The sequence below is a fragment of the Sorex fumeus genome, unplaced genomic scaffold (genome assembly GCF_029834395.1).
Source record: "Sorex fumeus unplaced genomic scaffold, SorFum_2.1 ptg000037l, whole genome shotgun sequence".
NCBI lineage: Eukaryota > Metazoa > Chordata > Mammalia > Eulipotyphla > Soricidae > Sorex > Sorex fumeus.
Window position 1 is genome coordinate 26,292,234 of NW_026606094.1, and position 24,538 is coordinate 26,316,771.

Consider the following 24,538-nt stretch of genomic DNA (forward strand, 5'->3'; position numbering starts at 1 on the left):
AAAAGGCACGAGAGAGAACGGCTTCTCAGGTTCTTGGGCTGGAAGAGGTAGGAGCTGTCGCCTGCCTACCTGCCTGCCTGCCGGGACGCCTGATGGCTCCACTCTGAGCAACGATGCTCTGTGCCTTCCCAGGGGCTGCTGTGGGCAGGTGGACAGGAAACTCCCCAGCTCTGGGGAAGTATCACTGTCGTGAGGCTCCCCCACCTCACGCCGCAACACCTCCACAGTCAACGTGCCTGCAACTAAGCTAGTCTTTCCCCGCAACACCCCTGACCCCCCCGGTTACTGCCCTGCGGAAAGACATAATACTCTGTCCTCTGGTCTAGCTGGTTTCTGTTGATTCTCTGGTCTGGGGCTGCAGCAGCCTTTCCTGGATCATGATATGGGAGCGCCCCCTTCAGGAACTCTTGGGTGGGCCTAGCAGATGGGGAGGCCTTCTGGTGCATCTCTCCTGGCTCTGCTCCTTGGTTGCCTGTCATGGGACCTCGCTGGTCTTTGAGGCACTGATTGCCCTCTCCGGTGCCCCTGTGGGGATGTTGTTGGCTTGGGTTTGTTGTAGAACTAAAACCCAGCTGTTCTGCTTTCTTGGGAACTTGCAGAAAAGCTGTCTAAGCTCCATAACCTCTTCGCTCATGCGCCTAACATGGAGCAGAGAAAGTACCGCAAAAGCCACTTGTGAAAGAGAAGCTGGTTCCACTGTCACAGGCATAACTGTTAGGCATCCCGCCCCCACCCCCTACAAAATTGTGAATAATTTTTATGACTTTTCTACTATTGGAGGCAGAGGATTGATCTGGAGCTTTTTAAAAGTTACTTCTGAATCTTTAAAAAGTTTTAAAAAAAATACGCTAGGCCCACAGCTTTCAAACTACATAGGTATTGTACCCTGAAAATCTCCCCTTTTGGAGAGTGAGGGGGGCTTTGATTGAGTTTTGGGGGGGGCGTCTTGTTGTTTTTGATTTTGGGTTACACCCAGCAGTGCTCAAGGATTACTTCTGGGTCTCCACTCAGGAATCACTCCTTGTGAGTCGCAGGAGACCATATGGGACTCTGGGGATTGAACCAGGGTTAGGTGCATGCAAGGCATAATGGTCTACCTGCTGTACTCCCTGAAAACCTCCCTTAGTATACTAATCACCCCAGGACCATATGGGGTGCTGGGGATTGAACCCAGGTCGGGTACATGCAAGGCAAAAGTCCTAACTGCTGTATTAACCTAACAGCTCTTTGGCCCCTGAAAACCTCCCTCTGTACTAATCACCCCTTATCAAGGAAGAGAGTAGTACCGGGGGCATCTGTGGACAGGAACCCCCAACTCTTGGCCAAATGGAAATTTCAGTTACGCTCTGCAGAGGCAGATGGCAGTGTCCCTGGATAAAGCAGCTGGCCACACTAGGCCCCATGTCCAGTGACCAAGGCCTCATCAGAGCCAACATACAGTCTTAGCTTCCAGCCTCCATCTGGAGTGATCCGGGGATTTCTGTTGCTGTTGGTAGCTCTTACAGCCTGAGGTTGTTCTGTCTCATTGGAACTCTTGCTGGTTTCTGTCTCACTTTCATGTTTGGCAGCGAACTCCTACCCCAGCCAAACCACCTGCTGAGTCCCAGATACTGGTGTGGGCACAGTTCTGACCTCACAGAGCCAAGGGGAAACCCTTGGGCAGGCCTTGCTGCTGCGCAAAGAGGCTTGTAGGGGGTGGTCCAAGTCTGGTGTTTTTCTGTTTTGAAATAAAAAGCTTTTTAAAAAAAATAATAAAGACCAAAAGATGGCGAGGAAAGGGGTGAGTATGCAGAGGCATTTTAATGGTCAACCAAGATATCTATCTTTTAAAAATGGCTTATGGTGCCCGTCATTTGCACCACCACAACCACAATTTGCAAATTTTCTTCTTAAAATGGAATGCATTTGGGTCAGAGGAACAGCTCAAAAGGGATGGAGTGCAGGCTTTGCATGAAGGAGCCCCAGATTCCATCCCTGGCACCACATGGTCCCCCAGGCACTGTGACTGTCCCTAGCACGCACACACACACACTCTCTCTCTCTCTCTCTCTCTCTCTCTCTCTCTCATAAATGCATAAATAGAGAACATTTGCTTATTATGCTTGAAGTTTACTCCATGAAGTTCTAGTTTTTCAGCCTAGGTGTCCTTTTTTTTTTTTAATCATTTATGGCCATTCATGGCCATTAAGAACTAGCTATCAAATGTATAGGCTCCCACCCTGCAGCCAGCCCCCACCCTGCCGCCAGTCTCCCTGCATCCCCAGGAGAGCTGCATCATTCATGCTCTTCAGGACACAGGGACCTCCCAGAATGGCCCAGGCCTGCAAAGTCCTGAAGAGATGCCTTTACAGCCTCTCGAGGGAGAGGGAACGGGAGCACTTCTTTTACGTCCCAATGGGTAAAGGATCCCAAGTGAGCATGAAAGACCAGGCTCTGCAAAAGACCCGTGAGCAGAGTAGAGCCAAGGAGACCCTGGTCCCCCTGTGACTCTCCTCTGTCCTGGTGGGGCCTGTCTGTTCTGAGTCATCCCTCTGGGGAGCAGCAGGCCCTGTCTTCAAGTACACACACCTGGCTGTGACCCTGCCAGAAGATTCTGGAATGCCATTTTTCTGGTCATGGAGGCTGTGCAGAAAACCTCATGTAAAGATTTGCAAAGCCTCAGAGACAGTCACGCCAATGGGTGGAGGAAGGCTGGTGTGTGCCAGGGATGTAGGGGGGTCAGAAGAGAGTTCCTGGGCCACAGGCAGCGCCCCCTTGTCTGCCCTCAGCTCTGCCCACACGGGGACACATACTTAAGGTTTGGGGGAAGCCGTCAGCATGAGGACCCCTTTCCCTTTGGTGCTGGCCACCTGCCGTGTTCTGGGGTTCAGAGTAGAACCTCCCTCCACTCCATACCTACCCCTACCTTAACCCCAGTGGGTTCTTGAAGTCTTTTAGCAGCTGGTTGAAAGGAAAGAAAAAAAGAAAATTTTAAAAAGTAAAAAAAAAAAAAAAAAAAAAAAGATTGCCTGACAATATCTCACTTGTTGGTGCAAATGTGCATTTTTTTGAATGTAGTCTTAATGCCAACTCCTATTTAGTCTCCTTTTTTCTTACATTTTTTGTTTGTTTCTTAAACCAGAGAGAGAATTTGACCCAAATAAACACTGTGGAGTATTGGATCCCGAGACAAAGAAACCTTGCACAAGATCCCTCACCTGCAAGGTATTTCTCTTTCCATAAAAAATACTTCCTGCTCTCGCTGGGGCCTTTGTCGAAGTGTTTGCATGCCACTCTCTGCACTCGGCAGGGTGTGGAACCTCGACATGACCCCCAGCTGTTCTTTGTAAAGGAAATGCTTTCTTCTCTTCCATGGTAGCAGAGTGCCTGCCTCAGGCTGGCTGGCTTTTTAAGAAGGAGGAGGGAAAAAAAAAAGAAGAAGAAGAAGAAAGAAAGAAAAGAAAAATAGGCTTCCCCTGTTACTTGTGAGGCCAGACAGTAAATTGTATTTATAGGCTCTCACAGGCGGTTCTAAACCCTGCTACGTTTTAATGTATGCAGGAGCAGCGGCAGCGCGGCGGCGGCGGCGGCGCCCTGAAAGCCTGCCTTGGCGGCGCGACCGTCTGCCGCACCCCTGATCCGGCCACACCGGGGGCTGGGGGGGACATCGGACCCAGCCGGCGCCGCTGGAAAGCCCCAAGCCCCGTTTTTCATACTGATCTGCCGGTGCCGCTGGGGCTGGAGGCGGTGGGCCTCTCTGCTCCGTGCCTCTGCGTGTCGGGCCAAATCCAGCCTCCCGCCTGCACCTGGATTCATTTGCGCCCTCCGCGCGCGCGCGCCTGCCCGGTCCTCCGTGATGTTGCCAGGGGCGCTGCGCTGAAGCCGGTCTCGTCTTAGTGGCATTCATTTTTTTGGAGGAAGCCTGGGCTCCTTGACGCCAGGGGTGTCGGGCATGGTCGCGTCTGGTGGTGGTGGTGGTGGCAGCGGTGGTGGTGGTGGTGGTCTCTGCCTTTTTCCCAGCCACAGAACAGGAGCTGTTGTTGCCTTGAAGTTGACTTTGCAAGCACCTCCAAATCCTCCTGAATTTGTGTCTCTGAGACAGACACAGGGGCCTGGGGAAGCAGGTTTATGTGCTGATCAAAGGGGCTGTGCTTTTCATCTCTCTTCTCCTTAGACACATTCGCTAAGCCATCGGAGGGCAGTCCCGGGCCGGAAAAAGCAATTCGACCTCCTTTTGGCGGAACACAAAGCCAAGTCCCGGGAAAAAGAAGTTAAAGATAAAGAGCATCTCCTGGCTTCCACAAGGGAGGTGCTTCCCAACCCTGCTGCTGGGCCGGGGCCGGAGACTCTGCCGGGATCTTCAGGGAGCTTGGGGCCAGAACCTAAAGTCGCCTCCCCTGCAAAATCCAGACCACCTAACTCTGTGCTTCCTCGGTAAGTCCTGCCCGGTTGCTTGAAGCCCTGAGTCCTGTTGCATGGTCTGAGCCGGTGTTTTATGGAAGTGGCAATAGCTCCCCCCTTTGAAAGGCAGCTGTGTGGCTTCGTGGGTTCTGGGCCTCAGGGGCTGCACCAGCACCTCCAGCATCGGGCTGAGCTGTCATCTTCCTCGTGGACCTGTCTCCCAGCCCGCCCTCCCCACTCCCCCCCATCCCCTTCCTCCCTCATCCCCCCCTCATCCCCTTTCATAGCAGGCCTCTTAGACAGCTGTTTTCACTGAGCAAGAAGCAGCTGGAAATGAATACCTGGAGGGATGGTGTATGAGTCGCCAACTTTCCTGGATTCCTGGCCTGTGAGCTGATTTGCAGTCTCTGGAGCCGAGAGTAGGGAATTCGGGGTGACTGGGTATTCAGCTCTTCCGAGGAGCCCACATGCTGACACCGGTGCTGTGTGAATTCTGCCGCCCACCCCCCCACACCCCTCACGGCTGCTCTTACATCTGGTGGGCGGGAAGCTGGAGTCCGTCATTGAGGCACTGGGTCCTTCTCTTTTCCTCCTTGCCAAGAAAGCTCTGCCTCCCTATCTGGGGTCTGAGTTGGCTGGCCCAGACGGAAAGGAAAGATCTGAGAGCAGGAGTTCAAACCCATCCTGGGATGCAGAGTCATTTAAAAATGCTCACGCGTCTGCTTGGCACGCTGCTGCAGGAGGCAGACTCATTTCCTTCCCGGACACCAGGCGGGACACCCTTCCCCCCAAAAAAAAAAAATATTCTTCGAGGACTGACTCTGGGTGAAACAAAATCCTGCTTTTCAAGAATGGCACATGTAGAGGATGAGATGAAATTGAAATCTCCGCTACCTCCCAAGAAGGAAACATTAATAATATAAGAGGAGAAGTGCTGAGCGTGGTGTTCGCTGGTGATCTTTAATGCAGGTGGGATTGCAGCTCAGAGGGGGATAATTGCCTAGTCTGCGGAGGTATAAGGAGAAAGAACATACTTCAATGGGAAGGGAAAGTAGTGGAATTTTTAAAGGAGAAGCAAACATTCGAGAACATGTCTTTTGGGGTCAAGCATGACCCAGTTGGACAGCTACGACCACCTGGTTGGGGTGAAGATGTTGGCCTCAGCCCTTTAGGAATCCCAAACCCTCACCCTGCCTTCGTTCACACCCTTGCCTCATGCCATCATTGCTGAGCCTGTAACAGGGCCCACCTTGCTCTTTTTTTTTTTTCCTTTTTGAGCCACACCCAGCGATGCTCAGGGGTTACTCCTGGTTCTGCACTCAGGAATTACTCCTGGTGGTGCTTGGGGAACCATATGGGATGCCAGGGATCAAACCCAGGTCAGCTGTGTACTATCACTCCAGCCCCAAGCCCACCCTGCTTTTGTAAGTGATCACAGCCCACTGTGATGCGAGACACTGGGTAAGGATTTTTCCCTGTCTGAAGAGTCAAGGAGAGGATTCTGTCTTCGATTCTGTTGACAGCCAGCCCTGAGCTCATGCAGGTCTGGATGAGTGGGTTGAACCTATATATATGGAGGGCCTGTGTATTCCAGTCATGGTTTGATTTTCAGCTGGCACTCACTAACACTCTCATGGTTAAAGGGGCTTTCGCACTTCTTTGCGAGTGTAGACTATTTTCATTCTATACAGGGTCCCAGTGTAGAGGCATAGTGACTCCATCTGAGCTGTGAAGTTTCCTCTTTCTGGCTTAGAGCTGACGTTCAGCCTTGCAAGTGAATGATCATGAGTTTAAATTCCCAGCACTCCATTTGCGCTGAGCGCGGTTCTGGCCACTCTGTGTTCCAACCCAGGCACGACCCCCTACCCCCAGCCCACCCCCATACAGAAGAGTTTCTTATTTCTGTTCCTTCTTGGTTTACCTTTTAGAGGAATGTCTCTCTATAGAGAAATGTCAGGTGATCCTATTATCTTAGGGAAACAAGAAAGAGAAAGAGTCTGGAGACATAGTACAGGGGGCAGGGCTCTTGCCTTGTACTTAGCCATACTGGGTTCAATCTCCAGCACCCCTGTGGTCCCCTGAGATTGCCAGGAGCAATTCCTGAGTGCAGAATCAGGAGGAACCTGTGAGCAACCAAGAATGAGAAGAAGAAAGAGGAAGGAAGGAAGGAAGGAAGGAAGGAAGGAAGGAAGGAAGGAAGGAAGGAAGAAAGAAAGAAGGAAGGAAGATGGGAGGGAGAGAGTAAGAGAGAGAGAAATGGGTTAATCAGCAAAAATTCTCTCTAGAGTAGAAGTGGATTGACCAAGGAGCACTGTAAACTTGTTAGTAGCATACTAATTTTTTTGCTTTTTTGGGGGGAGGGGTCACACCCGGCGATGCACAGGGGTCACTCCTGGCTCTGCACTCAGGAGTTACTCCTGGCGGTGCTCAGGGGACCATATGGGATGCTGAGAATCGAACTTGGGTCGGCGTGTGCAAGGCAAACGTCCTACCCACTGTGCTATCTCTCCAGCCCCAAGTAGCATACTAATTTTTAAGGTTTCTTTTCTTTGAGGGGAGACTGTACCCAGCCGTGCTCTGGGCTTACCCCTGGCTCTTTGTGCAAGGATCACTCCTGGTAATTATCAAGGACCATATAAGGTGCCAGGAATCAAACCAGGTCAGCTGTATGCAAAGCAAGCACCTTCACCCCTAGACAGTCTCTCCATCCCCTGTGGGTGCCTTTCAAGGTTGATAGAGGCACTGGAAAACACCCAGGTTTTGGATGCTGTTACAAAGTTTATGATGAATGAAATCATCCTTCACTCATTTCAGACTGGGATGAGACCTAAACTATCCAGCCAAAGGTTGAAAAAAGGATAATAGGTTTAATGTCTACTAATGTGATGCTTAAAATATTTTATTTTACTCATTAATAATGTGTATTTTAAAAATTATTACTATTTTGAGGATTGGGCTGGAGCGATAGCACAGCATTAGGGCGTTTGCCTTGCACGCAGCCAACATGGCCGACCCGAGTTTGATTCCTCCGCCCCTCTCGGAGAGCCCGGCAAGCTGCCGAGAGTATCTTGCCCACACGGCAGAGCCTGGCAAGCCACCCGTGATGTATTCAATATGCCAAACACAGTAACAACAAAATCTCCAATGGAGACGTTACTGGGCCCGCTCGAGCATTTTGAGGATTGTTTGAAGTACTCTCGGCTCTGTGCTCAGGGATCATGAGGCACAGGGTGGGACGTGGGGTGGCAACTGGGATGAGCCACATGCAAGGCAAGGGCAAGGTCCCTAGTCCCTGTACTACCTCTCTGTTCCCTGTCTAAGGCATTTCAAAGACACATCACTTCATCATCCATTATTAGCCAAAAATTTCAAAAAGTCACACATGAATAATCTAGTCTCAATCATAAATGCCTTTTGTATTTATGATTACCTTTGTATTTATGAATACCTTTTGTAGAACATGTGAAAGTACTTCATACATCTCTTTTGTAAACCTTGAAAGCATTTTAGTTCTTATATTCCCAATTGCAACCATTGAGAATTCCTTCCTAAAAAGGGCCATCAAGCAGGGCATGTGTCTTGCATACACCCAACCTGGGTTTGATCCCGGCACCCCATTTGGTCCCCAAGCCCTGGCAGGAGTGATCCCGAGCACAGCAGCAGGAGTCATCCCTGAACACCACTGGGTGTGACTCATAAGCGGAGGGTAGGGGAACGAATCATTCCTTGATCACTGGCCCACAGGACCCCACCAGCACCACATCCTTGGGTCCTGTTGGCAAAGAATTGAACCTCCAGCCTCATTGGCTGAGAATTACTGGGTAGGGTTTCCCCAAACATTTAGTGAGTTTTAGCCTATCAAGGGCAGCAGGGAGAGAAAGGAAGGTCCTAGATTCAGGTGGGGAGGGGGCAGGCTAAGAGACCTGAAGGAGTATGAACGTGGGCTGCCAGCGTCCTAGCAGGATGGGCATTTGGAAAGTTTCTCCCTCTCTGTGACCAAGTATTAGGTGAACTGACTGCCGCTGAGATTCTAACGAAAGGAGTGTGACTCACCCCAGAGAATCGCAAAAGAAAAAGCTCTGTAATCCAGTGATCGTCCGGGCTATTGGCTCAGGTTCTAGAGAACAGGGTGGAAAGATTCAACCAGATCATGTGGAAGTCGGGAGGTTAAAGTTCTTCCAGAAGACGGAGGCATCTTGCTAGTTCTAGAAGACAAGGAGTGTTTCTGATTTAGAGCTGGAAAATTTATTCTTGGAAAGTTTATAAACTAAAATGAATCACCGTTTTAATGACCCCGTGGGAAGTGGCCCATGGTTTTGACATCTTTTATGTGAATAATCATTTCTATGTCTCTCTTTCATAATCACCTAATAACATTGGGGGAGGGAGTCACACCCAGCACTCAGGGTGCTCAGGGCCCTAGCCTGGCAGTACTCAGGAATCCAACCTGGCAGTACCTAGGGGAACCATATGTGATGCTAGAATTCAAACTAGGCTTGTGGTTGTCAATGCATCGTGCTAGGCAAGTGCTTTAAACTTTGTCCCATCTCTGCAGCCCTTCACACACATACACACACACAACACACACACACACACACTCTCACGCACACACTCACATATACATACACACATTTTGTTTGTTTGTTTGTTTGTTTGTTTGTTTTGCTTTGGGGGCTACATCCAACTGTGCTCTGGACTTGCTCCTGGCTCTGCGCTCCTGGATCACTCTTGGCAGTGCTCAGGGAACCATATAGGGTGCCAGGGATTGAACCAAGGTAGGCTGCATGCAAAGCAAGTGCCCTACCCACTGTCTCTCCAGGCCTACACACACATAATTTTTATTTGATTTTATTTTATTTTGCTTTTTGGGCCACACCCAGAGATGCACAGGGGTTACCTCTGGCTCATGTACTTAGGAATTACTCCTGGTGGTGCTTGAGGGACCACATGGGATGCTGTGAATTGAACCTGGGTCATCTGTGTGCAAGGCAAACGCCCTACCTGCTATGCTGTTGCTCCAGCCCCTACACACACATAATTTTAAACAGAAAAATAAACAAGAAAAGGAAAAACACTAAGTCATTGTCACAGAATAAAGGGCCGAGATGAGTGTGGAGTGAGAATACCTTCGGCTTCTGCCTCCTTAAGGTGAACCCCTGGCCTTGGGTTTGTCGCTGGGGCTGAATATGGGGGTTGGGGGATCCCTAAAGGCAGGCAGATGAGGTCAAGTGTCATTTCCACCTCGTCACAGAATGCTGGGTACAGGCAGCACTCACTGATGAGAACCTGAATGCCACAAGTGAGCGTGTGTGTAGGCCCTGCCCTTGGTCAAGGCAACAGACTCACCCCCTCACCCCCAAACCCTCAGAAAGATGCTCAAGCACCCACAGTTAACAGGGCTGGGATGGTCCCTAAGTTCCCCTGAGTGGAACTGGACGGGGACCATCCTCACATACATTGTTTTTCCACTAGATGGGTAAATGGAGAGGGACAGACAGAGGATGGATAGAGGGAAAACGGGGCATGGATGCCCCCTTAATGACTCTGAATGACTTTCAACAGGGCCTCATGCCCAGTTGGCCCTGTGTCCCACCCCTCCTTGCCCAGCTTTGTTTTTTTTCCAGAGACACAAGCTGGTTGCACCCTGGAGTGTAGTGAGCTGAGCCAGAAGGCCTTGAAGGCACCTCCTTTCCTTCATCACCAGCGGGGTGCATGCAGGCCCAGGGGATGCAGCCTCCAAGGAGACCCCAGCTCACACGCATGTGCCCGTGTGTGCACACACCATCCCTCTTTCATGTTCTCCCATCTCTCTCAAAAGCATGGTTTTCAATGCAGAACTGGCATTCAAGATGCAGTTCTTTTTGTGGGGCCCTGATAATGGAGACAAGAGGGGTGTCAGCGAGGATAATGAGGAGGAGGTGGAGGAGAAGGAAGTCAAAGGCTGTGACTCCCTCTTTTGTTCCTTGGAGGCTGGTCGACAGGACTTTGCCTTTTGAGGATTTGCTGGTTTGGGCTTGAGATGGCTTCGGGAGGAGGCGGCATGGTTTCTAGGCTCTGCTTTACTCTCTAGGATCTTCTTCCCTTTATCTTCTCTCTTTCATTTCTTGTAGCTGGAACTTCCTACTGTGTTCAGGTTTTTTTTTTTCTTTTCTTAATTAAACTTCACTTTTAAGTCAGAGTGATATCAAAGCAGGCTCTTAGTTTAAAAAATCAAGTAGTACTGGAAAATGCAGAATAATTCTGCCGCATTGGAACTTTATCCTGTCTCTGTCGGAACCTCGGTTTTTGGAGCCCATGCTTTTGGTTTGCTCTTTGATTTTTGATGGATTGTTCCTCCATTGCTTCTGGTGAAAGGTGCTTGCAAGGTCAATTTATAGAATTCTTATATCCTTGAAAGTGTTTTTAATTCTACCCACACTTAGCTGATAAGCAGTCTGAGTAGTGAATTGGATTAAAAAGCCTTTCCCCACAGAATTTTGGAGACATTTTTTTCAGTGGCTCTGAGCTTTGAAGAATTTTATTTAAAATGTTTTGTTTGGGGCTGGAGTGATAGCACAATGGTAGGGCATTTGCCTTGCACGTGGCCGACCTGGGTTCGATTCCCAGCATCCCATATGGTCCCCTGAGTACCACCAGGAGTAATTCCTGAATGCAGAGCCAGGAGTAACCCCTGAGCATCACTGGGTGTGACCCGAAAAGCAATAAATAAATAAATAAATAAATAAATAAAAATTTTGTTTGGTTTTAGGTTACTGGGTTTTTTTGTTGTTGTTGTGGGGTTTTTTTGTTTTTGTTTTTGTTTTTTGCCACACCGAGCTCTTCTCAGGCTTACTCCTGGCTTTGTTCTCAGGAATCACTCCTCACAGTGCTCAGGAGACTAGATGTAGTGCTGGGGATTGGTATATCTGGTATTTGTGGACTATATGTAGTACTCGGTGAGCTGTGAACAAGACCAGCATCTTGAACCCCTGTGCTATCTCTCCAGCCCCAAGAATAATATTTTGATTCCCATTTATTTGCTAATAATGATCAAGTTCGGGATTCGGGGGGGGGGGCAGGCATTGTTTTTGTTTTTGTATGATTTTGGACCAGACCAGCAGTACTCAGGGTTAACTCCTGGCTCTGCACTCAGGGATCACTCCTGGTGGAGCTCAGGGTAGCATATGGGGTGCTGGGGACAGAACCTGATGGACCATGTGCCAGACAGGTGGCGTAGTAGCTGTGGCCTAGTAGCTGCACCCTCCCTCTCCCTTTCTCCCTCTTTTCTCCTCTCTCTCTCTCTCTCCCTGTCCCTCTCTTTCTCCTTCTCCCTCTCTCTCTCCTCTCTCTCCCTCTCTCTTCCGCTCCCTCTCTCTCCGTCTCTCTCCCTCTCCCCTCCCCCCCCTTTCCCTAGTGTGTTTATGTGATTGCTTTATCTATCCTCCAATATCCCTGCTCTTTTTTTTGCAGAGAGATGCCATCCTCCCATCTTAGGAAGACAGGGTTTTCCATTTTTCCTCTTTTCTTTGTCAGCTTCATTGCCTCCAAGTGTTTCCTCTGTGTGTTCCTACATGCCATACTTGTTCTGTTTCATGTGGCAGATGGTCCAGAACCATCTGCAGTCCTGGGCCATGCCTGCATAGAGGAGAGGCTGTCACAGGCTGATTGGATTGTCATTCAACAGTCATCAGGTCACCAATCATGGAACTCTTTCTTCGGGGAACCATTCAGTGCCTGCAGGGGAGAATCCTGTCTGGGGTATGCCTGAAGGAAGCACTAAGGATCATGCTAGGGGGAGCCTATTCCCAACCCTTCCCCTCAGCCTCGCAGCCCCGTGTCTTAAAAAATGCAGTTTGGGGGGCCCGGAGCAATAGCACAGCAGAGAGGGTGTTTGCTTTGCACGCAGCCAACCCGGGTTCAATCCTTGGCATCCCATATGGTCCCCCAGGCCCGCCAGGAATAATTCCTGAGTGCAGAGGCAGGAATAACCCCTGAACATCGCCTTGTGTGACCCCCCCCCCAGAAAAAAAAAATCTGGTTTCTCAGTTTGATTCATTCTTTGGCTGCCAAGTTGATGCAGAGGTAAGGGAAGTGGCAGCAGGAACTGCATATGAGGAATCAGAGAAGACACCTGCTTAGACTTTGTCCTCTTTCTGCTCTGCTCCAGTCCTCACTGAGCCTAACTGGCAGCTCCAGTTTGGTCCCGGGATCCTGCTTCAGCGGTTCCGGACTTGATCTTCTCCTCTTCCTCGCTTAACACTTCTCCAGCCTTATTACATACTAGGAAATACCAGTGAAATCTCTTTTTGACACTTGTGTCAGTGAGGATATTTCAGATCTTGGCAGCAGAAAACTTTGCCACAACAGATTCTTAAATTGTTAGAAACCTTTTTGTTTGGGTTTGATTTTTCGACCCCACCTGGCCCTGCTCAGACTTATTCCTGGTAGGACTCAGGGGATTATATGGGTTGCCAGGGTTTGAACCCAGGTTGATCACATGCAAGGCTGATCTTACTGACTGTTCTAGCACTCTGTTCCCCTAAGTAGAACATTCTATCAGCTGTCATAAGCCTTCAGGACTTCTCTGATCCCTCTGCACTATCACAGTGCACTCATGGGCACAGCCCAGGTTTGGATGGGGCCATTCTGCACTGCCCTTAGATCGAGCCCTCTCCAGTTTCTCTCAGCTTCATCTCGGTCTGCAACCACAGTGCTGGACACAGCCAGACCAAGCATGGTCCCTGTGAAGGAGGGGACTACCTCGTCCTTTGCAAAAGCCACACACACACACACACACACACACACACACGCACGCAAGCATGCACGCACGCATGCATGCCCGCACACATGTACACACACACTTTCTTTGATTTTTTTCTTGCCGTTTTCCAAAGCAGTGATCAGCAAGCTGAATAAGCTTTTCATTATGGATTTAGGGGTTAAATGGAGGCTTGGAAATCTTTGAAACTGACCCCACACCTCTGCTGGTCTCTTGTTCAGGGCTAATCCCTCTCCTCTCCTGACTGAGAGAACTTTGGGACGGAGTTCTAGGACTTCTAGGAGTTTACTAGGACTTTGGAAGGGAAAGGACAACGTAAGTGCATTTGATCCATCAGCCTCATGTAATGCGAAGTTCTTCAGCCACTTTCTTATATAAACCTGCGCCACGAGCTCACTTTCTTTTCTTTTTCTCTTTTTTTTTCATTTTGTCATGAACATTTTCCCTTGTTCAGAATAGTAGAGAGAATAAAATAATGAACCCGCATATCTAATTGTAAGAGTTGTGGTAATGTTTGCAATAATATTTACTTCAATGCATTTTCTGGTGGTATATTTTGAAGTAGATTGCAGGTATCAGTTTGTAATAAATTGAAAAGACCTCTTCAAAAAGTTAAGCTATTATATGTTATATACAATGTTATATACTATATTATGTACTATAATATAGTTATAGACTATGTTATATAATGTCATTGTAATACAGATAGTATATTATACATATAATACTATGAACACAATTAACCAGCTCACTTTCATGTACTGCAGGAGTATATGGAAGTCCTGTGGTAGTTAGGAGAACCTTCAGAAGACCCTGTGAGGGCCAGAGAGAGAGCTCAGGGGCTAGAGCGTATGATTTGCATTTAGGACTCCCAGATTTGATGTCTAGCATCTCATGGGTCCCTGAGCACTGGAGGGGATGATCCGCAAGTACCAAACCAGGAGCAGCACTTTCCAGAACCAACCAAGTGTATCCCCTAAAAGTAAAAGAACATTCATTAGGAATAACTTTGTAACGTAATTCACAGTGATCCCATTTGGGAAAAAAAAGATTAAAAAAAATAATAAAGGGCCAAAACAGAAAGAACTTTCAAAAAGTATGTGAAGACCAAAGCAGTAGTATTGTGAGTAAGGCACTTGCTTGCAACAGCCAACCCAGATATGCCACCCCATATGATCCCCTGAGCCCTGCCAGGAGTGATCCCTGAGCTTAGAGCCAGGAGTAAGCCTTGAGCACCAAGTATACCCTCCCCCCCCAATAAGAAAACCTTTAAAGTATGGAAAAACAACTTAAATGTCCATCCAGAGACTTGTCCATTATATATTCTATAAGTCAGTGGGGAATACTAAATATGATAAAGGGCTTTTTTGTACATGGTAAGATGTCTGGATTTTTATGCAAATCTGCATATAGTAGATAGAGTCTTCTCCAGTCCCTAAAAAAAAAAAATGCACGTCTGTGCCTGCATAGCACATGATCCTGGCCGGACATAACCCAGAATGCAAAAAGCACTTGTCTTTGCGCGGCAGGATTGTGCATGCTGTTTTCTTAATGCACTTTGGTGTTCTCTAATTTACATCATTATGTGGGTCTTGGTGGCAAGTGGGCAATAGTGTAGTAGCCCCTCTGACACTGGAGGTGTCCGGGCTCACGCTTGTGAGGTATTTTCTCTGGCCTATAGACCTGAGTTTGATTCCTCTGTTCCTCTCGGAGAGCCCAGCAAGCTACCAAGAGTATCCCGGCTGCACAGCAGAGCCTGGCAAGCTCCCCGTGGCACATTCAATATGCCAAAAACAGTAACAAGTCTCACAGTGCAGACGTTACTGGTGCCCGCTGGAGCAAATTGATGAACAATGGGAGGACAGTGCTACAGTGCTATAGATCTTTAACATGGCAAATGAATGATATTTTTGTTTTTCTACATAGAGGAGGTGATAATAAATAAACAGACGATAATAAATAAAACAGTCACACCAATAGAGTGGTCGTAATGGCACTGAAGAACTGTGGCCTTGCTTTTGTTTTGTGTGTTTTCATTGTGGTAAAATAGGCCAGACATAAGTTACCATTTTAACTGTGTCTAAGTAGCCTTAAATTCATCCATATTATTTTGTAGCCTTTACTGCCATCTGCCTTTATGCCTCATCATCCCTACCCAGACCAGACCCACTCAGCACAAACTCCCCATCCCACCTGCCCCCCAGCTCCACATACCCACACAAAATCACAATCACAACCATCCTGTTATTCGTCGATTGCCTTGAGCAGGCCCCAGTAACGTCTCCTTCATCCTAGCCCTGAGATTTTTTTTAAAAGTGCCATATTCAAGGCTCTTTCAGAGTTAGGAGAATGAGACCCTTCATTGTTACTGGTATTTGGCATATTGGATACGCCACGGGGAGTTTGCCAGACTCTGCCGTGTGGGCAGGCTACATTCGGTAGCCACATACCCATTCTTCTACTTTTGTTTCTGAATTTCACTCTTGGTGTGTACCCCACCTCATTTAAGTGAAGTTGTCCAGTCTTACCCTCTGTGTGTCTGGCTTATTCCACTTAGCAAAATGTCTTCAGGGTGCATCTGTGGTGTAGCATGCATCAAGATTTTCATTCCTTTTAAATACTTTAACTACACTTTCATTGCAAACATATACCATATCTGCTATATTTCATCTCCCTGTTAGCCTCATCAATAGTTGGTAGATATTTGGGTGGTTTCTGCTTTGGGGTTTTTGTTCTTGAGTGACTGCTGAAATCTGGTTGAACTTAGTTATTTGACACCAAAAAAGTTTTCAAAGAATTAGAGGCTCCAGGGTGGAAAGGAGAAACATCCTAGCAGCTATGTGGATTCACATTGCTCAAAGGGGCAGCTTTCAAAGCAGAATAAAGAAAAGCAATTTTTTTTTCTTCCTTGATTTTTTTTTTTTTTTTTAGAATTTTTGGCCTTATCCATTTGTGTTCAGGGGTTACTCTTGACTCTCCACTCAGGACTCATCCCTGGCAGGCTTGTGGTATTGTATGGGATGCCGGGGATCAAACCCGGTCAGGCGCGTGCAGAGCAAGCACCCTACCCTCTATACTATCTCTCTGGCTGAAAAACAATTTCCTTTTAAAGTTCAGTCCTCCCGCCTCCCCAAACTTCTTTTTTCACTCATCTTCATTCTTGGCCAACCACCTGATGAAAGTATAGATTTAGTAAAAACAACTAACTTGGTGGGCCAGGGACGTGGCTCAGGGGTGAAGCACATGCCTTGCATTTATGAAACCCCAGTTTCAAGCTTTGGTACTACAGAAACAAATGAACAACTACAATAACAAAAGACTCACTTTAACTATTCCTCTTTTTACTTTCATCGGGGTGTGTGTGTGTGTGTGTGTGTGTGTGTGTGTGTGTGTGTTTACTGTTTGAGAAGCATGTAGCACTACCTTTCGTATTGCTATTGATTTTCTACAAGCTTAGCCATAATCAAGATGGATGGTCTGTTTATACACAAGGAATTCATTCATTCCTTCATTAAGGAAAAAAAAAGCAATTGGGGCTGCTGGGGATGTGTTGCAGAGCCACATACATGTAAAGCATGCTCTCTACCACTGAGTTATTCCCATTCCCAAGAAAAATATTTCTTCAGCATCTACCATGACCCAGCTGTGCAGCCCCTGGGTCTAGTGACTTATCAGTAATTTAGTGGCCAGGTGTCAGGGCAATAACTCAAGGACTGAGCACATGCTTTGAATGCAGCGTGATCCCTGACATTCCTGGGAGAACACTCCTAAGCACCATGCCAGGACTTACTCCGGAGCACTGCCAGGCGTGGCCCAAATAAAAATGGGAGCCCAAAGAGTGGAAGTTCAAGTGGAAGAAAGAGCACAGGGCCCATTGAGTACCTCCCTCCCCGCACCATGAGGATCCCTATAAAAATTGTAATGGGCCAGAGAGATTGTGCAGTGGGTAAGATGCTTGTCTTGTACCCAGCTTTGCCTTGCATCCTGGTTTGATCACTAGCACATGTGGTACCCTGAGCCCAGAGCCAGGAGGAAGCCCTGAACACAACAGAGTGTGGCCCAAAAACAAATAAAAGATTGAAATGAATACAACCATCTTCAGGAGATACAGTTAAACTGCATGTTGCTTGGTGTTAAAATCCAGGCATGACTCAGGGCAATAAGAGACTTAGCGTCCTTCCTGCACAGGATCATTTTTCCATGTCGCTATGAAAATTGCATCATGTCAGAAAAAGTGCTTATCGGACTATCATCACTGAGACTTTGCTAATCTTTTTGTGGAGGGGGCTGGGATTTGGGGGTATCTCTTCTTGTTTTGTTTTGTTTCTTGGTGGTGCCAGTTTCATGAAGTACAGGTGCACTCCCGCTGAGCCACACTCCCAGGCTCCATTGATATTGATTGATTGGTTTGAATTATCACCTTCTTGATTGATCTTCTTGTGAGCTTTCGCTTCCAGATGAAAGTAACTCTGGCTGATGCATGCTCCTCCCATGCAGGTGGCTAGAGCTGTTAACTGAAGTGCAGGTTAAACTGACTGTTCCCCCACCGCATCTTACAACCTGCTTATGCTGTTACCAGGGTCCCTGGAGCTTGAATGGAAGCTTGGGCGGCCTCAGCTCCACCAGGTCTGGTGGTGATACTCACCTTCTCCGTCTTCGTCCTGGGGTCAGTGGCCCATTGACCTGCCCTTCTGTACTTATGGGCAGGCTGACTCGGTTGCCTTCTTCATGCCCCCAAACTGGGTGGGTCATGTTATCAGAAAAGTTTACTCTCTTGGTTCTCACTTGCCTTCAGACCGTCATCTGCCAATAGCATAAGCAGCAGCACGTCTTCCAATCACAGTGGCTACACGCCGGAACCTCCTCTGCCCCCAGCCGGAGGGGACCTCGCCAGCCGACTGTCAAGTGATGAAGGGGAGATGGACGCAGCTGAAGACTCGGAGAAGTTAGACTGTCAGTTCTCCACCCACCACCCCAAACCTCTCGCGGTAGGCCCCCCCTTCCTTTCCTTCTGTGCCTTTGGCTCCCCTCGGGCATCTGTGGGGTGGAGGCGGGCAGACAGCTCACATTCCTAAGGCAAAACTGCCTGGCTGGTTGTTCCACAACAAGGCTTTGCCCTGAAGGTAAATGAGCGCCTGAACTGGCCTTTGAAGCTCGCCAAAGGCAAGGCAAGGGCTCTTGGCCAGTGTTCATCCTTGAAGCTACTTGAGTGTTTGTGGTCAATGCTGCAGGGGTCATACTTGAGAACCGGGGGATACTCACCTCCCTTACCTGTCAGATCTCCAAATGCAGCCTCCACTGTAGAGAGTGAGTGGAGCTTGCTGCTTTGGAGCTGGCTGACTTCGGAGCGTGCCAGGTGCCGGCCCTCATTGCCTTCTCCACTGTTGGTTGTATTGTTATGAGTAAGTGTGACCAAGTGGCACCAGAACTGGGTGGCGTGTGTGGACCGTGTGTGTGTGTGTGTGTGTGTGTGCGTGCGCGCGCGCACGCGCGCGCACACGTGCATACTGAAAAGAGAAAGCATTTTATGTCAGCATGATTGCTGATTAACAAAAAGGCCATTCCTGGAAAAAAGTCCATACTCACCTTTCAGGCCATTTCAATGAGGTGGAGATAGGGGGGCCATGATCTAGACACTTGTCTGGGTTTCCTTGATGAGCATTTGAGAAGAGAAGGAAATGGCAGATGCTGTCGTCAGATTCAGGGAACACACAAACCACCCCCAACCTCTCCTTCTCTGCTCTGCTGCCAGCCAGCCTGAGCCCTGGGATTGAGTCGCAAGTCTACTGTGACTGTCTCCATCCCATGATCTGTGAAGGTGATCTTGCATCACAACAGGGTGAGACTCCCTCCTCCCTGTATCTGGGTGAAGAGCAAATACCAAGCTACTGCCTATTCCTGAGGCCACCTGGAACTTTGCCTACTTGATCGGTCCCTGAATAGTCAGGGAAGACAAGACCTGTCTCTCATTGACAGTACTGGAGGACTCCGCTTACATAGAAGACCCACAATGATCTCTTAGTCTTCACACAAGAGGGGTCAGGAGGTAGGTGGGTGTGGACGTGGCTCAGCTCCTCCCTGACTTTAAGATGTTCTGGAGACCCTTTGTAACCTACTTGACCTTTCACTCAAGTCTCACCGTGTCAGGCCTGAGTCCAGTGCCTCGCCCCACCCATAGCCCTGTAGTAAACAGGAGAGGTGGGGGTCTGCAGTCAGGGATTTTCTCCTTGAAGCTGCTCTCTTATTTCCTGTCTTAAGGAAGATAATCTCTCTGCAGAAGACCCTAGCACACTTAACCTCATGTCCCATGTCTACCTATAGACCAGTGGGTAGCAGGGGAGTGACGCATGATGAAACCAGCCCTGATTTGCCCCAAGGTTCTGGGCAGAGACCCACGGACTATCCCACTCAGTGCTTCATGCCCGCCTACACAATCATGGTTCTTCTGGTTCTTCTCGCCAAAAGGAGTGGGATGGTTACTGACGGATGCAGTAAGTTTAAAACAACAGCAACCAAAAATAAATAGCAACAAAAAAACCCCAAGGCCTGTGAAGTGGCTGGGCCCTACAAGTCAGGCCTTGCATGCAGAGGTTCACACATCCACCACAAATGGAAAAAAGAAAAACTAAAAACTACCAAAATACCAACAGCCACTACAATGATTTTTCCAGCTCTACTTGCTTAGACACACACACACACAAACACAACACACACGCACACACACACATGTGCACATATGTACAGGCATACACACGCACGCATACACATGCCAACACCAACAGGAAGATTTTTCAGCTCCACCTGCCTCAGGGCTCACCCAGCCAGCTTCTACAGCTCTGCACAAGGTGTCTGCGCAGTTAGAAGCAGGAGCCTTTCCTCCACTAAACCCATGTCTTCATTGACTTAGCTGCATCATTTGCAAAGACAAAAAAAAAAAAGGCTTGCAGCTTCCAAGTCTGCATGAGAGACAGGCCTCGTCAAGTGCAGGCCAGGCTCGAACCCAAGCAGACACTTGCCCAGATGACACGCTGCCAGGTGACAGTGAGTTTGTCTAGGCGGGTCTGCGTGGGTTACCCTTCATGGTTCACTGACTGAAGCAAAAAGGCTTTCTGGCTTATTCATTTGTCTTGTCCTTTCTCTCAGGGTCAGTGAATGGATTCAGTCATTTTTTAATAAACTTTTGTTAGTGTGTGCTGAACCACTGCAATAGAGGAAGGAAAGATGTTCAGGCTGGAGCCACGCCCAATGCTGCTGGGGACCACGTCTGTGCTAGAGAGGGCCCTCTGCATGTTGGCATCCTTGGTCAGTCAGCACTTAAGGGGCAAGAGTCGTCAGATTGGATGATGGGTGGCGGCCTTTTAATGCAACCTCCACCCCAAAACAAACACACACACACACACACACACACACACACACACACACACACAGAGGCATACAAGCAGTAACAAAACAAAGGGACGAGCTTGCATTTCCTCCTGAGAACTGTTCCAAGGGCTGGTTCCAGGAAGGTTTGAGAGCCAATACAGCACTGTGTCTGGGATGGAGGCCAGGGAGCTGCTGGGAGCCAAGGGAAGGGGCTGCTGTGCTTGAGTTATAGAGCCATTTGCAGACTTGCCTGAGCTGTAGGCCAGCCAAATGTCACCTTCTCAGAGGCCACTTCTTCCAGTTCTGTCGACTGGCCTTCTGGTTGTCCTGACATCATAATCAAATATCTCACCACTCATCTTTCAGTCATGTGTGTGAAATGGGATGGTTTGCTTTCAACATTTGTAGGAACTTAGCTGTCTCTAGTCCATTATTTAGTCCAGCTCTCAACTGCCCTCCCACTGAGAAGGAAGGAGAATATAGAAGTGCAGCCTTTTAGATGATGCTCACAGACTCCGGCATGTAGGTATTGTGTTCAGCAGCTTGCAGCCGGGTCGAGACTTCAAGGTGAGAAGGAACCAGGGATGCCTTAAGGGTGCCATGGAGACAAAGGCCCCTGGAAGTGAGTCTTGACGGGGCCACTATGGGAGGGGAGAGTGATCGAGAATAGAGGGAACAGCATACACCTAAACATGAAAGTGCAATATGGTCCCCGTAGCCTGTGAGTCTCGATGGGAGACGGGGACCCTGTCAAGACTGGGAAAGGAAGGAGTTTAGGCGAGTCAGAAGTGAAGTGACTCTGTGGACAATGGAGAGGAAATGAGTGACCCGTTGGGAAAAGACCTGGAACATCAGAACAGGCAGTTGCTGTCTCTGTGAAGAGAGGCAGGGAGACATTGAGTTTTTTCAGAAAAGAGATAAGAGGCTAATAAGCAGGTGGAGCTGAAAAATTCTCCTGGATGCTGGTGTGGGCACGTGTGTGTGTGTGTGCATGCATGTTGTGTGTATGTGTGTGTGTGTGTGTCTAAGCAAGTGGAGCTGGAAAAATCACTGTGGCGGCTGTTGGTTTTTTGCACACATTGTGTGTGCGTGTGTGCATGCGTGGTGTGTGTGTGTGTGTGTGTGTGTGTGTGTCTAAGCAAGTAGAGCTGAAAAAATCACTGGCGGCTATTGGTTTTTTGGTAGGTTTTTTTTTTTTCCATTTGTGGTGGGTGTAAGACCTCCTGCATGCAAGGTCTGACTTGTAGGGTCCAGCCACCTCACAGGCCTTGGGGGTTTTTTTGTTGCTATTTGTTTTATTTTTGTTGCTGTTGTTTTAAACTTAATTACTAGCTCAATCCCAGGTGGAGAGAAAGTAGCCCTTGGTGCCACAGATAACCGAATGTCGCTGTTGTAGAGTCATAACGTGAACATCTACGGAAAATACAGAGCTCGAACTGAAACAGCACAGGAATATTTTTGGCTCCGGTGCTGTGTTGCTTCTCTGTGTAAAATTGTGCCCCTGTGTATATTTATGCAAATGTTATTTTTCTCTCTATGGTTTATATTAGCTTATTAACCTGTAATCAAAATTTAAATGTTTTTTTCCTCACAGTTTTGCTCATTTGGAAGTCGCCTCATGGGACGTGGGTACTATGTGTTTGATAGAAGATGGGATCGTTTTCGACTCGCACTAAACTCCATGGTAGAAAAACACTTGAATTCACAGATGTGGAAGTAAGTGAGCAGTTTTTGGCAATATCAGAGCAGAGCTGTACCCCCCACGCACACACCAAGAACCTAAACTCCAACTTTCTAAATGAATATTGGCTTCTTATAGAAAAAAATGCTCTATGATAACAATTCATAATTCTTAAACACGGGTTCTTAATAGTTTGCTGACCGATTTTCAGAGACACATGGTTTATTAATCTTGCTGTGACTTCTCTGGAGTTGCTTTGTGTCAGTGATCTTCTAAAGTAAACGAAAAGGACCTTAGATGAGAGGCTGTTTATTGAACAGTGTTAGAGGACCTTTGGGCTATAGCTAAGGCCTTTGGAGGATGTTACAAATAATGCTTCTGTTTGTACAGTTAATGCTATGTGGTCTGCACTAATACTAGTTGTGGGTCAATTTCTAACCGCTTAAGGTCCTGTGAAAAAAGTATGTACAGCATCCAAGAGGGCAGATGCTGAGGAATGCAATGGAGCTGGTTAAGCTTGTCTTTGGCCCTTCACACCTGCCTAGAACTCTCTCCTTACCTCTCCTCACGCTTCTGTCCACCTAAGCCTGTGCTTTGTTCCCTTCTCCAAGGGCCCTTTCTTCTCCAGCCCCTCACAGTTCACTGGAGAAGCCTAAGGCTTGAAGCAAATGTTTTCCCCGCCCCTCATTCCTACAGAGGGGAGTTTGGGTGACGTCTAAGTCCCTTAGCACCCTGGCTTCCTCAGGTCTCAGTCTAGATGACAGGAAACCCTTGCCCTACCCCACTGAAGCCCAGGGAAGGCAAGAAAGGCCTTTCTAAGAAATGGGATGCGTCTGGGCATAGAGGCTGCCACTTAACCCTCTGCCCAGTTTCTCCTCTCTGTCCGGCAGCCGTGGCACACTGTCCGTTTTCACTATGAATCACAGAAAAACTTTGAGGACCTGCATTTTTTTTCTTGTTTTGGCGGGATGGTGGGGGGCAGATTGACACCTAGAGAGGAAGCCCTACCATGTCTGCATTAGGATTTGCTATTGACACCCCAATATAGGCAAGGGCCATAAGAGAAGTTTATTATCTCTTCCCATTTATGCAACTGCCCGACGTCCCCTAAAGGCACCTTGACGGCTGCCAGTGTTGCCCCTTCCGAAGGCAGCAGGATGGCGCTGCCTGTGGGGAGCCCCATGCCTTGGATTCCTGGGTGATTCACCCTTCTGCGCTTGTCCCCCCTCTCCCCCAAGATGACAGCCCGCCCCGGAAGGGCTCACTCGCTCCTCTCGCGCCTGTGTTCTCCGAGGTGTCACTCCCGGACACGTGGAAGGAATGTATTGCTCTGTGTTTCGCTCCCTGCTGTGCTGTCAGCTCAAGCTCCATATTCCTTTCCTCCTCAGGCACAGAAACCCGAGTCCCCGGGCCTCAGGCCCCTCCCCCCTTTTCAGGACTTGCCTAACCAACCTTCTGTCTCTGAGCAACATTGGGGCTGCCTGGGTGTCAACTCTGGAGAGCGTAGCGCCTCGCTGCCCTCTCAGCCTCGCTGCCCAAACCCCAGGCCCCCCCGACGGGCCCGACCCTGGAGGGATGGCCGCCGATGGGGGCGTGGAAGACATTAGGAAGAAAAGGAACGGCCAAGACTCTTTTTTCTTTAACAAGCATTTAACTCTGCATCAGGAGACGCCAGCACAGTATTCTCTTGCAGCCAGGTCAGCATCCGCATCTCCATGCCGGCTGTCCGGGGAGGATGGGCACTGTCCGTCATTGATTCGCATCTGTGGGCTTTCGTGGGGGGTGTGGGAGGATGCCCTTAAGCCAAGGTGCACAGCTAAAACCAGGGCCCGGCCCCAGCGAGCAGGCATCTACTGATATCGGCATCTGGAGAAGCAAACTAGTCAGCCCAGGGGAGAGGGGCTCCCCAGGACAGTGAACTGCCACCCCACCCTTGTTCTGCTTATGCCCAGCCCTTCTTCTCTCCCTGTCCTTGCTTATCCACTCGTGGGGTCGTGGGACAACTGCAGCAAAGGGGGAGAAGAGAGGTGGACAGAGAGACAGCACCCCTCCCTGAGCATCAGCCTGGAAAGACTGGGGACCTTAGCCCCACTTGCCAGCACGACCTTAGACTGTCTCCTAGGGAGATTGCCTGGGAGGGTAGTCTGAGCAGCTCCCGGGGAAGCTCCCGGATCAGGCTTCTCCCCTAAGTGAGCTGTCCGGTGCTTGTCAGCCACTGCTTATGACAAGCATCGGCCCAACCTCTCTGCCTGCCTGTATGTATTTCTGCCCATGCATCAGCTGGGAAGAGCCAAGCCCAGGAAAGGCAGAGAGGGGCTGGACCGGTAGTACAGCAGGGAGGGCGTTTGTTTGCC

At 48.8% G+C, this 24,538-nt stretch overlaps 1 protein-coding gene across 6 annotated transcripts in view; it reads left to right on the plus strand.

Annotated features, from left to right (window-relative positions):
- ATXN7L1 (ataxin 7 like 1) overlaps positions 1–24,538 on the plus strand; it is a 270,996-nt gene that overhangs the window by 237,341 nt on the left and 9,117 nt on the right. For 4 of the 6 annotated variants that reach the window (XM_056118265.1, XM_056118266.1, XM_056118270.1 and 1 more), the window contains 5 exons: positions 3,122–3,204; positions 4,154–4,413; positions 17,934–18,126; positions 22,098–22,219; positions 23,573–23,881. In XM_056118265.1, coding sequence (XP_055974240.1) covers positions 3,122–3,204; positions 4,154–4,413; positions 17,934–18,126; positions 22,098–22,219; positions 23,573–23,881 — 967 coding nt within the window. The remainder of the gene's footprint in view (positions 1–3,121; positions 3,205–4,153; positions 4,414–17,933; positions 18,127–22,097; positions 22,220–23,572; positions 23,882–24,538) is intronic. The other 2 variants (XM_056118268.1, XM_056118267.1) reach the window with 1 other exon arrangement.